Raw genomic sequence first — 15947 nt, 5'->3', positions numbered from 1 at the left:
CCAATTCCCCGGCAAATCTGACATTTCGGCAGTTTTGAGAAATAGTCCCATTTACGAAAATCTCTGATCGTTTGGCAGATTTTCCAATTTTTTTTGTCAGTCTTGAAATTCTCCATGAGGCTCGCCAGCTAGATACCCGCCTTTACCCGCCTTAGTGAGTGAGATAGTGGAAGTGATGGAACGAGTCTACCACTGCCTTGAAGTATGTTCACTAATTTCTTTATTTTTCATATTCATGTATAGTACTGTATTCATTAGTGTTGTACAGTATCAAACAGTATACAGTACTCTCTCCAAACGCATTTGTAATGATATGAGTAGTGATGATAGTGTTCACTGAAACATATAAGGTACCGAGTGGGTAGGGTTTTTGATAATTCGGCAATTTTTATTTTTCGGCACTTGCCTGGTCCCATAGATGCCGAAAAATAGGACTTCTACTGTAGTGGGTAACAGAAGGGCAACTTTAGCCTACAGTCCACTTGGTTCATGACCAGATGAGCCCGGGGCTAAAACATTATCATGTACAGCTGCTTCCACTTATGAGTACTACAGAGGCTGCTGTGTTTGGGATTTTATGTGGCACCCATACAATGGTTAATGTCTCTCATCTACCACTATCTGACCACAGTAACGGGGATGCTTTAACACAGCAGGCATAAGACCCCACACACATCTGCTCATAAGTAGTTATAAGTGGAGCCACTTGTACCGTAACTCATATCCCATTCCTTAACTCTACAGTAACTGTAATAACAACAACCAATCCCTTATTACCCTCTGTAAGCATAAGCAGGTCCAAGGCATGGGAGAACACGAGGTTTTTTACTCCATTAGAGACCACCTTGCATCTCTGGGAGCATGATAGAATAAACTTTAAGCTTTAACACAGCTTAAAAATGTAGGCCTGCAGTATCTCTAATCGTCATCTCCACTGCTATGACTCTTGGCTTTTAGTCTTCCCTGTATATCAACTGATTTGTAAGACAAAACTGTGTACGAGGTTTACGTCCTTTTTATTATACAAAGACTGCTCATTATAACAGAAACCAGAAAATAGTGAAAATGACATTTTTTTACATCACTAGTTGGGAGGGTCTTACTGTCAAGCTTAATGTCTAAAGAGAAGCAGCACATGAGTTCGGACTTAAACTAAAAAGAGGTGATAAATAATTGGTAATAAAACTATCCTTACCTCTGCCAAGTCTTAAACAAGGGTAGGTGGTGAATTAATAATATAAGACCAATAATGTCACTTACACTACTGACTCATTCATCACATCCAGCCAAGTCACCTCTTCACTCTGTCATATACTCCACCACGCAATAAAGATATTAGTGTCGTGAACAATAATTCAATTTTATCATAGAAATTTTATAAAATTAAAAGTAGCTACAAATAACTCCATAAGGGAAATACCAAAACACTGTCATGTATACAACAACGTCATTAGCAAATATACCATAATATATAAAGTACCTCAATCCGGAAAACTATTACAAATTAACGATTGTTAACCACTTCACTGATGCTATATTTCACATCAAACTGGGGGATTTAGATTTAGCCTTCAATAACTCCTTCGCCACTAGAGGTCTATAACAAAACTGAGCAGAATTATCTGGCAATAACAAGAATAAAACAGAAAGGTTTAGTACATCATCATAATGAAGGAGTTAACAAAAATGATGGCATAAACCATTCACACTGACAATATGGCAGCAGGGCAAGGTAAGGTATGGAAGGGAGGGTTGAGCTGGTAAGCTACAAATACAAAATATAGAGTCCATTAACCAGCAAAACTTCACCTGGAATACTTTCTTGCTTGGAAATGAATATATACCATAATCATTTTCCTGGTACTTAATATCACCAATTATGCCCAGTATTATTTTCTAGAATATTATTTGCAAGGAGTATTTTATGCAGTCAATCTTTACCTTGGTGGCAGGACTCGGCATTTTTTCTCTGATATAGGGATAATAACGTGGCTCTTGAGTCACCCCAAAACAATGCAAAGTTCAATCTACACACTGTAACCAAATACTGTAGACACTAGATATACACACTATTTATGTATATCCACTGTCACCAGAAATAAGCTTGAACTGTAACAACTTCACATGGTTGATGAGGGGATGGTGGAGTTTATTACCTGGCTCCACCTGTGACCGTGAAAGCCAGAGGGGCAAGGGTGTTGCTGCACCATAGGCTCTATTTAGTCGATGTAGTTGGCAATCCAGCGGAAGCCTTCACCATACCCTTGCCTCTTCAGTACTGAGCACATGAACAGTTCCAGGGGGCGGCCAGGGAGCTCATTGCGTGGAATTTTGTTCTGAAAAATAACCAGCATGAGAGTGAAACATGAGGCATAAGAGACGAGGATAATGTGAGACTGAGGAGGAGTATCATCACAACTCTACTGACGTGTGGAATAAAGCTGGATGATGGGATATGCTAAGAAGAACTGAAAAAGACAGCTGGAAGTGGAAAGCATCAAGAAGGCAAACATATGCAAAATATTCAAAAGAATTGCAGGTGTAGTTAACTTGGACTAAAACTTCTGTCTTTCCCTCTTGAATGCAGAGCTCTAAAAAGAGATTTACACAAGAATATGATTGACTGATTGATTGACTGACTGATTGACACGTTTTATTTAGCCATAATATTATACCATACTGTATATCGTATTACATTATACTATTGAGATGAATATATGTTCACACAATTAACAAGGCTGAGCCTTTTGAAAGCTTATTGCTCTCTTCAAAGGCACCTGCATTAGTTTCAAAGAACTGCCATGAAAGGATCCACAGCCATAGTACTGTTATATTCAGCCACTGTGCTATTTGGCAATTGACTGCAAAATGATAAAAATCTCTGCCACATTATGATGGACAAACAATGGTAAATAACCCAACCCTTTGTTTCATCTGCCACCTGGGTACCAACCTTGCTTATGGTCTGGCTAAAGAGACCAAAAGTAAAACCTGAGTTTATGCTGAAGAACTGCTGAATAGGCTGAAATGTGGGACACTAATGATGAAGTGGAGAGGTATAAAAAGGCAGATTGAGCTGGAGGGAGTGCAGCAGCAAACAGGAAGACTTGGAGGTGATTCATTCATGGCCACTCCCTTCAGGATTAAGGTGTCTGGCTACAGATAAAATATACATTTTCATCAATTATCTGGATACCCACCTTTCCCGTAGTCTGGCCAAAGAGACCAAAATAATGCCTCAGCTCATCCTCGGAGGCAGCACCAGCCACGTCAATTTTGTTGCCCAGGATGACAATGGGCACATTGGAGAGCTGATCATCAGTTAGCAGGGAGTCAAGTTCAGCCTGTAGACAACCAGGTTCATGTTTAGATGAGCCTGGGGCCACATTAACAACACACAGGACTATAAACAAATCACTATATGATTACATACTTTTCAACACCTAACAAACATATCTCTGTCAATTGGTTCACGTATACTAACCTTTGACTCTGCAAATCTTTCTCTATCTGCAGCATCTATGAGGAAAACTATGGCATCCACAGCTGGAAAATAGTCTTTCCACACTCTCCTTGCCTGGTGATGTCCACCCAGGTCAAATGTGGTAAATTTAATCTGGCCTATACTGAGTTCCTCCGAAGCTGCAGGGAAATGCAAATAATCAGTGCCTTATACACAACATCTGAAACTGCATCCTCAGAACAATATCTCTTCCTACATAAAGCAAAATTAATATGTACTTGTGAATAGTCTTCTGCATACTATATCCAAAGCAAAATGAATATGTATCGTAAATAGTCTTCTGAATACTGTTGTTTTAATTAATTATTTTAAAAATCGTGTACAAGAAAGTACAGTTATCAGCATGAAGTTTTGTTACCTTTCTCAAGGCATATACTGCACATGCATGTTTCCTATAGCTAAACTTTCTTTAGGTTGACATTATAGCACTTACATCTGCTGTACTACTCAACAAGTACATGACAGCTAAATAATACATGGTTCTGGTTGTATGAAAAAAGAATGGTCTGTAGCAAATGAGAACTGAAGTGATACAATATACAATGACTTACTACAATGTACTAAGTCTACGTGCTGTACTTACCATTTCTAAAAATATACATCTGAAGCGATATCCCTACACAGTACAATATTCATATTTTATCTCTTTCTGCATACTCATAAACTTTAAAGTACACAGGTGGACAGTGCATGCAAGTAGTGAATAACAACTCTGAAAAGTATTTTTCCTTTAAAAGAAAAATAAAATGGGGAGAAACTACTGTGGTATTAAAATTTTCATTTACAGTATGCTCTGTTAAAAAGTTAAGGGTATGACCCTCATACTTAGATACTGTATGTATGAATCAAATGAAGTAAGTCCTTGCTTTAAGAAGCAAACCATTTCATAAATCTGTTCATCTGTTCATTTATAAAGGTCCTAATATGCTTGAATGCATTGATTTTGTCACCTTATGACAGCTCTCCAAGCTCCTCGATCTCTAGAAGCCTCTCTATTCCATCTCTTACTCCTAAGGCCACACTGTTTGAATTCTCTGCTATTCAGTTTTTTTTTTTTTTTTTCATTTTTTTTTTTTATCCCTCACCTACAATGTGGACTGACTGTAAAGCTGTGACAGGTAGGAATAAATGAGGTAAATGCATAAATAGTGAGGAGGAGGGTGGATACATTCTATGCCATTTCTCAGACTATGTGAGAGCTACCTGTATCCCTCTAGCTGCAATAGGCTGTTAACAACAATAGAGGTGACTGCATACATTTTGTGCTGGAACGAGTGTGAACAAGAGCGAGGTTCAAGCCCATGGACTGGGATGGAGAATGGTTACATGAATATAGTAAAATCATATGAACTGTGGAGAACACTGGTTGTGTGGATGAAGTGAAAGCATACGAATCATCAGCGAGGTGGAGAATGATTACACGAATAAAGTCAAATCATATACTGTATGCATTAATTCCCAGTTTATTCGTCATAATTCAGCCATGGCCCAGTCAGATAATGAGTTTTTCAGTAATGCCTTACTACCCCTGACCCCTCTACAGGAGGCATAATCCTCATAAAACCCTACACGTCTCCTTGTCAATAGCTATACAAAACCATCTCTGTACAGATTTTCCAATTACCACCTTTATACATTCTTCATATAAATCTCACACAACCACTCCCATGTAATGTTAATTTGATTTTAATGATGGAGTTACAGGCGCACGCACGCACGCACGCGCACACACACACACACACACACACACAGAGCAATATACACCCCTGCAAAGCTCTGGTATGCCAACAAAGGCCACCAACTCACGACGAACCTACTATGCACCTACACTAGACGGCTTACTCTCTCTGAGTATGGTGGAGTGGGCAGCAGCCTTTGTTTTGACTAACACTGTTGGTAGCATTGGGCTGTTGCTGGGAGTGGAGGGCTGTTTGAAAAAGTTAGTTTCCATATGTGCTGTCGGTTGATGCATTAAAGAAAGACATTGCTTTAATTCAGTCAGATATTTTTTCTTTTTCAAATAATGACGTATATTAAGTATTGCAGCGCAGGATAAAGGGAGGGTTACTGTGCCTGGGTGGAAGGTGGATTTGTGAAAAAGGTGAAAAGCTTACATACTGACGTGGAGAATGAATATGTGATCAGCCTAGATCATACGTACTTGGGTGAAGGGTGGGTACGTGCTGCGCCATTCGGTCATCCTTCAGCATGTGCAGAAGTGTGGTCTTCCCAGCATTGTCCAAACCCAGGAAAAGCAACTTCCCACTCTTCTTCCACAGTCCTGCCAGCCAAGTACTCATTGTTAGCCACAAATCAGCACCGGGTAACAGGGAAAATATAATACTCTTACAATACAGTATTTTAAATGGTTTTGGGCATGAATGTCTAAATATATGTGCCTGTATGCAGCTGTTGGGGTCTGCTGTACCTGGCTGGCGGGTCTGGCTGGCTGTTAGTTACACACAGTCTTCATAAAAAGAAATGCATTTGCTTGGAAATGCATACCGAATACAGTATAACGCTACCGGTATGTAATTAGTAAGGTATAACAAGGAATTTTGTATGATAGTGGTATATAACACTATGCAATTAGTAGAACAATCATATCTACAGATAGCTATACATCACAACACATTCTTCTCAGAGGATGTTCACATACAGTAACTGTGCTTATTATAGGCTTTTAATTATCTGAATCTGCGTGATGTTCTTTTTAGTGTGACAGTCTTCTTGCTCCTGACAGACAATTTTATTCAACTCAGAAAAGGGCACTCATACTGAAAGGGCTTGAAACGTCCATCCCGAAGTGAATTAAATCATTAGAGATAGCAGCAGTAAAGCATAACACACTGTACATTCCCAGGATGAAAGGGTTAAACATACAATAAAATCTACTGGTTGCATTCTCGTTAGTCTACGAGGCTTTCCAGCATCTTGTTCCTGACAGTATATTTTGCAAAAAACACATTATTTTCTCTCTCTCTTTTGTTTAACATATTTAAAACCGTTTCAGGGTGCACAAATAACGAACAGGAACATTAATCAGCCATATGCAGAAATTTGCTGGTAAGGAAGAAATGCTAGGAAGGCTTCTCAACTGACAAGATTTCAACCCAAAAAGCACAGTATGCAGAAAGCACAGTATGCAGAAAGAGCACAGAGTATACTGTACTATGAAGTTAGTCTCTAACATGTTCAAACTGGTGGTACAGTCATCCAGCCCTGCCCAGCCTATGGTACAGTACTCACAAGGTGTGAGTGACACAGGCGCCAACCAACGCTCACGCTGCAGCTCTCTTAGTAATGTCTTCTTTCCAGATTTTTCTAAACCAAGAAATGCACACCTAAGTCGAGGGAATGTCAGCCCTCAAGAGGGAATAAATCAGGAGGATTACTTAAGGGTTTTGTATACCCCAGCATATGGTAAAGTTTCAATATATATTAATCTAACAAAGTCCAGTTTGCCAGCTTGTCACCATTATAGTCATTCTAATCCAAATTCACACCTAAAAAAGGGAGTATGGAAGATTAATAATGCATAGCAAATATATACCATATATCTAATATGGTACATTTCATTACACAACCAGACTATGGCAGTCACTACAGTATGGTATTAACTAAACATAATGCATTCATAATACAGTACCATCCATTACACTCTGTACAATGATCATGATTTCATCATTAGAAAAAAGATTATCTCCAATATTTAAAAGTGTCCTCTAATTTACTATGTTTCTATAGTTTAATATTCAAATGAAGATAACTAATTAGGTCATCTTTTAAATAAAATTTACTAAATAAAAGGTGAACTTACCCAAATAACCCAGTACCCCAGTGAGCCAATCCCAGAGAAACATTTTGACAACAGTGAACTGAAAGAAAAAGAACAGCATGTCAGTAATGTCACTTTCATCCTACCTCAATATTTGGTTATTTGAATGAGGTGGTTTGGATCCAGAAAAAACAAAAACAAAACAATCATTAGCTAAGATGGGGTGAGGTAGGAGCAAGAGAAAAAAGGGGGGACATACACAGCAGAACTATCAAACAACATGAATAATGATTTTGTCAATATAATTAAACATACATCACTCTACTATACCAAAATGGCTACCTGACATCATAAGCAAAACCATGTGCACAAAATTTTTCTGCCTTCCTCTCTAGGCTACCTGTTTCTGGATCCACCTCAACCCATCTTTAGGTAGGAATGAGGGTCTGAATGATGATGATAAAGTAGTTAATTACTCTTCACAGTTGTGCACACACTTGTGAGTTAATCCATCAACTACTAAGCAAAAAAATAAATAAATAAATAAATAAAAAGGGGGTAAGACGGAAACCAGAAATCATTGTAATCATTATTGGTACTTCCTTTACTGCCTTATATATACCGTATATATATATATATATATATATATATATATATTGGTGGCGACCATCATCCACTCACTTGATGTAGTGCTGCCTACTTCTTCCTTCATCTTTATCATTCTTTTTCTGTGTCTGTCTTCCTCTCCTCCTCTTTCTCCCATCTTTCCTGTCACTTCTTATTGCCTTCCTTTCCTTCACAGGTGGCTTTACATTGAGTGACAAGCCAAATGGTTTCCTGTAAGCCAAGAAACCATTTACAACGCTGGGTGGTAACCACATAACCAAACCATACGCGCTCCCTACATGTCAACAAGTGGGTTGGTGGAGTGTTAGTGCCCCTCCCCGTAAAACAAATAAGTCAGAGTCAAATGGCCACCCCTTACGGGATTATGGCATCTGGCAATAGATACATTATATATATATATATATATATATATATATATATATATATATATATATATATATATACATATATATATACATATATATATATATATATATATACATATATATATATATATATATATATATATATATATATATATATATATATACATATATATATATATACATATATATATACATATATATATATATATATATATATATATATATATATATATATATATATACACACACAGTACAAAGCTGATTCTATATGGTACCTGTGAAAATTACTTAGCACCTACACAGCAAAGGATCTTAGTGCATGCCCTGAGTAGTAGCTGCAATTTTTGTCAAAGTAATGTGGTTCTTTTCAAACACATTATCACAATACATTATAAATACCAAAGCTCAAATACTGTACAGGTAGATGACTGCCCATTTGAAGCTGTTTGGCTAAAAAGCAGTTGATAAATTAACCTGCTTTCAAAATGATGCACCATCACAAACCCACGTTTCACAATAAACTGCTGTACCTTATTTTATGACCGATGCATGAAGACATAAGCATCACGTAAGCCTCCCGATAATCTCAATTTATACTGTATTCCTCCTAATGTCTTGCAAATTTCTTTCAGCTTTGGGGAGAAATTTCTTGATGAAGAAGTTTACTTTATACATTTGACTCCTTCACTACCACAGGCTTCCCCTATGCAAAACCACCTAGCAGGAGCAAGAATAAAGTACTGTAATAAAGTAATAACAATATCACGGTACTGAAGGGCTTTAGGCTGCTTTGTTTTAATTTAGACAGTATTTCTTCTTCAAATTTCATACTTAATAGCTACATGAGCAGTAACTTTTTTTTATTTTTTTTATTTTTTTTTTTTTTTTTTTAAATGTGTCCGACTCTGGGTATAGGCTTCACAGCCTGCTATCAAGGACCAGCAATCCTCCTACATACCATACACCTCTACATGTCTTTCACCTGAACACATGTACACACCCATGCACTATCATTATTATCAGTTCCACACTTTATGATAATCTTGGCATATATACTGGGCTCATAAACATGTGCCCTAAATTATCAGCATAGACTTCTAATCTGATTATCATTTCTTGCTTAACCTTACCCAGTCCCTTACCTAATCTTATACTCCAAAACCTTGACATCAATAAACAGGACTATTCTGTATTACAAACTCATTTAAGTATAAGTAGTGTATAAAAATGCTTGTGTATACTTTCGTCTTAACACAAACACCTATCAAACACTTGAAAATCAAAATTAAATGAACAGTAATGTGACTCCTGACCCTATCATTAGGTGGGAAGAGCTCTGGATGAGAAAGGTGGTGATGATTAATGTGACTAAATATGAAAAACAAAACAATATGTGCTGATAGTAAATCCCTTGAATTCAATTACAGTATCAGTATGTTTCTATTTCACTCTTGTAAGTTCCAGACAATCTGATTCAGCTGTGTGCACCAGTCATACTTAGGCTATACCCTAACTATAAGCACTCAGTTTATTTTTATCTGATCACTGAGCCACTCTCACAACTTTAATACTAAGCTGTGATTGCATTAAATCTAATGAGATCTGTACTAAGGCTTTACCAGAATTAGAACTGGTGTTGTGATGAGGACGGGTAGACTGAGATGGTCTGGCCATGTCAAGAGGATGGAGGATGACAATTGGGTGCAGAAGGGTGAAATGTCAGGGATAGGGCTGTAAATGGCAAACAGAAAAAGACCTAGGTCTCATGAACAAGGGATTGAACAGGGAGGCTACCAGAAATCAAGCAGCGTGGAAGGCTGTCATTAGGTGACCAAGGCCGATGCACACAAGCATGCTGGAGCCTTTATAAAGGATACAATATGATACAATACAAGAAGCCACCTCCAAGCAGTCGCATACAATATACAGTACAGTAACCTTGACATAATATTACTATGCACTACAGGGCTTTGAGGCTGCATGCTCTGCAAGTCAGTTAGTTAAATACTGCAGCTATGATGTACTATAATCATTCTTAACATGATGCACTATAACAACATTGCAATACAGTAGCTACCATACTTTGATTTCAAACTGCATATGCACGCTGCAAAGTTAATACCGCGAACCTTATACCTTACTGTTCTTTCAGTTCCAAACAAAATGCAGTTAAATCATATTTAAAAGTAAGAAACATGAGAGATGAGGTAGAGCAGTACATGACTGACTGGTGTGCAAGGAGAGAGGGCTACCCAATGAAGGACAGGGTAACATGGCAACAATTTGTCTGTGGCCACTCCTTCCGGGATTAAGATGCCTGGCTATAGACAGACACAGAGAACAGACAAACATACTTTTATTTTATTTTTTTTTTTTTACAGATAATGAACTGAGGAAGGAAAAGCAAATTAAATCTAAAAATGTCCATACACAATATTACAGGGGTCCTCCATTCACAAAAATAAGGGGAGTGAAAATGGGTATGATACTCGTATCTACTGTGCATGTACTGTGGTGTAGACAGTTGGAGGCAGAGGTTTATGTGAGTATGCTGGCTTTGTCTCTGTGCTAATAAAAAAAACTGGAAAAGCTTAGCAACGGAAGATCGTCAGGAATGGGTCCTGACTGCTTGGGAAACAGAAGCTCCAGCTCTCTCTGTCACCAGTGTGCCATAAGCCTCAGAAGTACCACCCTATTTGACTGGTGCTATAGTCTACTCCCTATAACGGCTGTATACCGGTATAGCTTGGCTGTGCAAGGCATTATGCTCAGTAGCTAGACAGTTTTCCAAACGGTGTTACTGATAATACATGTAGCCTACTGTATTTCCCCTCTACATTCTATTTCCTATCCAATGAAATAAGCAAACAAATATGCACTGCTACAAAAATAATTGATAAATAAATGAATCAGTAAAAAATAAAGATTCCTTCACCAGATGCTCAAGAGCCAACTAAGGATGACGTGGAGGGCTGGCAGCTCAGGGTCACTCACACATACTAGCTATGCCACATCACACTGACTCACACATACTACGCCACATCACACTGACTCAGCAAAGTCGTCATGATCAATGAAGATAAGGATGTGTTCAAAAATATCACTACTTCTGTCTAGCTATACAACTTGTACCTGTACTGCTGCTGCTGTTGATCAACCCCAGTCTGTCATGACTGAGCAGACCTATCTTAAATTTTGGGAAACCAGCAAAGCCATGGGTATCAATGGAGTAGTAGGCAATATTTTGGTGATTTACAGTGGGATAAAAAATAAATAAATAAATAAATATAGTTTACACCTTGAATGTAATTTTTCTTTGTGCTATTTACAAGTGATTTTACTTCATCTGAGGGAAACATTTCAAGCTAAAGGGAAATGATACTTTGCTTGACTACTGGAGGTCTGTTAAAGGACTTTCTAGTGGCAACCTGAATTAAATTACCCTCCAAAATATAAAATAATAATAATAATAATAATAATAATAATAAAAAATGCAAGGCCATATAAGTCTTCATCCGTAACTCAGCCATGAAATAAGCTGCAAAAGGCCAAAAATCTGGGTAAGGTCAGGGTGAAAATAGTATTCCAGTACAGTATTACCCTGACCTACAATAACTCATGCTTAAGTATGTTCAAGTTGGGTGAAATAATACTGTACGTAGGTTAAGTCTGACTGGCTGTTAGGTTCGACTGGGTTCGGTTAGGTTACATTACACTAAGTTGCATTACAATAAACCCCTGCTTTACTATACCCAGCTACCCCAGATATCGGACTTAACAAACACCGATACATACTGGATACCACCTAGTAAATGGGAAAAACCATGCGGAATATCCGTTACATGCAGCATATGAAGCAGGTCTGTGATGTTACTAGACTTGAAAGTGTTATTTTCCCACTCACTTGACCTAACAATGACGAAAGCTCATGACACAGATGTGAAATTATGGGCCAATTATGTGTAAAATGGGTACAGCTTTCACTTTTAGTATTAGAATATGCTATTTCACTCATTTTTCATTATGTACTTGAAATCCCACTCCAGGGGGGGACCATCGGACTTACTGGATTATCAGCTTTATCAGATCGGGCTTCTCCCAAATTGATCCGGTAACTAGCTACAGTGCGGGTTTACTGTATCTCTGTCATCAGGTGAAAAAATGATGTACGCAAGTGGAAAGTGTACAATAACATTCAGAAAAACAATAACTATGGAGAATACAGTACCATAACTCCATCACAGAAAAAAATTAGAAATACAGATCATAACTGTCAACTTATAAAGAATTTTTGTTGGTTGCAATACAGCATGATTTTCCATTTCAAGTAATGCCTAAAAATGATAGGCTAAGTAAATTCTAAGGTACAGAATTACATGTTTACTCTCACTCGCTCTTCCTTATTTTTTTTCCCCTGGTTTTTTGTCTGGGTCATTAGATTATTAACACTCTCAGACCAATTTGTGAAGGAAATGCCACAGAATAAAAATAATCTAGGCATATATCTGTACTGATGACTACCGTACTACTTACTGAAAACAAGAATTTATCAAAACCTTCAGAGTGGGTTTATAAACTAAAACAAATTCTCATCCTTATATCAAACTTCATTACAACTGTCATTTTCCTAAGGCTTATAGTGTGATACATTCAGTTCTGTGTAAATGTACATTTTACTTTAAGCAGCAGAATGACCTTACCAATTCAACTGTTGTTACTTCAGTTTTTCTGTATTTTTCTAACCATTTTCATGGTGGTGAACAAATGTTTTCTGCTGACTTTTTCTCCCCTTGTTGTTACCTTGCTTCTTATGTCCTACCGACATTTGTAATGGCACATCTGCAAGAAATAACTCGAATCTTGATTAAGTTGTTAAGTTAGGAAGAGGCATAATAGGTACTCAAGATGTATGTTGGAAGTGTCCACCATTACACTCAAGAAACAACAGACACAGCAGAAGGAACATGACTAAAAACAACAGCGAAAAAAATTTAACAAGAAACATTCATTTACCACCCCAGAAATGACTAGAAAATATAAGAATATCAGGAAGATCTGATTTAGTAATGTGCTTCTGCTGCTTAGCATAAAGCATAGGTTTACCCAACTCCGACATCCACTACTGCCCAAAATACAAACATTAATATACACTACCAGTAACCTAACTTAACTTCTTTACAATGGGCCAGTACAGCAGCCTCAGTGTGATCCAATTTCCACCCTAAACAAGTACAAATATTCTGAGATTAACACTGATTTGAGACAGTATCAATCTGTACCCTGACGCCATACTCAAACATTTAGGCGATGCTTAGAATATTACACAAAACGTAGGATTATTGGTTTTTCCTTGCACATTTGGTGCAAAAGGTTATGAAAATGCACACATACGAAGTGGGAAAAACTGGGTGAAATGCACACTCATACCTTTCATCATTCAACAGCAATGAAAACCACGTACTAAAAATTTAAAGAAATATATAACACGTTACATTAAACAAGCATAACGTGCAATAGTTCTTAACAATGAAAAAAAAAAGAAAACGAAAGATTACAATACCCAACTCCTAAGGAGAGTCCGCAAAATCTAACCCCACCTTTATAAGGGTAATTGTGACTGGAAATATAACTTACACCACATATCAGCACTAAATTCTGACATCACTCAAATATTTCCTCTGCTGTGGTAATTAAAACTGCACAATAGCTACCTGGACCTCTACTCCAACACGACTACAAATTCACATACGTCAGGTGTACTTTGTTGCTGTCCAAGCCCAGTCACGACAGAATTTTTTGGCAACTCAATTTCTCAAGTGCTTGAGCCCCTTTACCTCACTCCCCGACACTGTGTAAATAGAACGCAGTATCTAACAACTGCTTATTCACTTAAAATTCGAAATACGTCACTTACTTGTGTTATAAACAATGAATTTAGAGTTTTGGCACCGACAAGAGCATTCTACTGCCAAATCTAACTATAAAGTGCAACGAATAAGAGAAGCAAGGATTTCAAGTTGCAGATAAAGGGATCAAGGGTATTCAATATGAAAGTCCGAGTCTATAAAAGAAAAGTAGCGCTAGTCTTTTGTTCACCCTCTAACGTCATCTTCTAATCTTCTGTCGTCTATATTTCTTCCCTGTTGGAACTTCTGTGACGTAATAAATATCATGCTCATGTTCTGGATTATTTCAGCTAATTTAGGAACCGCTTTCTTTGAGTTTATCCTTATCTCTGTATAACATTGCTACCTTATTGATAACAAAGCAGTTTAAGTTGTAGTTTATAATATCTCCCGACGTATTCACACACACTCGTAGATCTCTCTTATACAGAATTGTTAACTCTTGTTGACACAATAATGGTCATGACGTCATCAATGACATTTCCTTGTCTATTGGAGGTAAAATTTGAAAGAAATTATAAGATACGCAACACGTGCAATTGTTACCTCATCTTTAGTTCTTTCCATGAGATATCATGTCAAAGTACTCCTTTTATTCCCATTTATTTTATACTCCTTCAGTTCCAAATTATAGCCTAACAAATGTGATGTTAGTGTCCCTTACAGTGTTCAACTTTCCCTCTCAATAATTTCATTGACTCAAAATCAACAACGTGGCCAGTTTCGACGTGTTGTGGGAGGTGAGGGAGGCAAGGTCGGACAAAGCTCTATACTCGGGGGCGTCCCACTGTTACACATTGTCCATATATTAAATTATCCGAAATTTCAAATGGGAGCCAAGGGTCTGACTAAGGCTAGGGGGGTTTGGGCCCCCCTTAGCCACGCCACTGTTCGATATTGCCAGGGAAACAAAGGACCTGACTGCATTAGGAACAATACCAGTATTAAATTTTACTTGAATATTATGCAGCAAATACTTCAGTAATATGGCAGCACTTGAACACATCATTAAGCTAATAGCCGTCTTCTTAGAACTTCTTTTCTTAGTATAACCCTTCCGGGTAATGTAACCCTTCCGTGCGTATAATTAACTTCATTAAAGCTGTGCAGGTTCGAAAATTGGAGTGCATCAAACTTCGATTCTCTTCATCTTTCTGTCTTGGAATTTTCATCCTCGCTAACTGGAAAAGCGGTGACAAATGGGAGACTATGTTAACTACATCAACAATAAATATTTCAATTCAATACAGCGAAGGAACACTACCACCAGTAGGAGCAGCATGTATGGCATTATGGGTGAATTCCTTCTGTAAATCAGCACCAAATCTGTTCAACAGCCTCTATGAATATCTCTAGAATATATCACCCTGTAGGCCTACGGCAGAGGCCTTCGAGCATCACCTGGACGCCTGTCTGCTGCAGATACACAACACACCTTCCACGCCTCAATGCAATACGCGGCCACACTACAACAAGCTGGTCTACCGTATATCACTCAGGAGGCGGCAAGAAGGTAACAGTGCCAGATCCTGTAGCTGGGGTCCTTCGATCTGAATCTCCACAAGGTGTCACAAGGCAGTGTATGATAGCAACTGAACAGATGAGTTTTCCTATTTAGTTTTCTGTGAAACCTTGCTTGAGAAAAGAAAATGTAGAAGGTTAGGATTGGGAAAACGTTAGTAAAGGAAAAATTGTATGTAACTATGAAGCACATTCATATGCTCGGTGTCTTCGCCACACAATGTCTG

At 37.8% G+C, this 15947-nt stretch overlaps 1 protein-coding gene across 4 annotated transcripts; it reads right to left on the bottom strand.

Moving 5' to 3' along the window:
• Window positions 1–999: 999 nt before the first annotated feature.
• On the bottom strand, window positions 1000–14273 carry Sar1 (Secretion-associated Ras-related 1). Of its 4 annotated transcripts, none has more exons than XM_080271787.1 (6): window positions 14208–14273; window positions 7344–7401; window positions 5685–5804; window positions 3485–3642; window positions 3201–3344; window positions 1000–2336 (listed from the first exon to the last, which is right to left on the bottom strand). In XM_080271787.1, exons 2-6 carry the CDS (start codon window positions 7384–7386, stop codon window positions 2220–2222), a joined length of 582 nt encoding a protein of 193 aa, XP_080127913.1. In that variant the 5' UTR covers window positions 7387–7401; window positions 14208–14273; the 3' UTR covers window positions 1000–2219. The 4 variants fall into 4 exon arrangements, with proteins under 4 accessions (XP_080127913.1, XP_080127916.1, XP_080127914.1 ...); XM_080271790.1 differs by lacking the exon at window positions 5685–5804 and adding an exon at window positions 6773–6847 and having other exon boundaries at window positions 14208–14272; XM_080271788.1 differs by lacking the exon at window positions 14208–14273 and adding an exon at window positions 14043–14132.
• Window positions 14274–15947: the final 1674 nt, after the last annotated feature.

The sequence above is a fragment of the Coenobita brevimanus genome, chromosome 47 (assembly GCF_032717465.1).
Source record: "Coenobita brevimanus isolate Jiangsu-jjx chromosome 47, ASM3271746v2, whole genome shotgun sequence".
In the NCBI taxonomy this organism is placed as follows: domain Eukaryota; kingdom Metazoa; phylum Arthropoda; class Malacostraca; order Decapoda; family Coenobitidae; genus Coenobita; species Coenobita brevimanus.
This window is presented reverse-complemented; position numbering and strand designations above follow the sequence as displayed.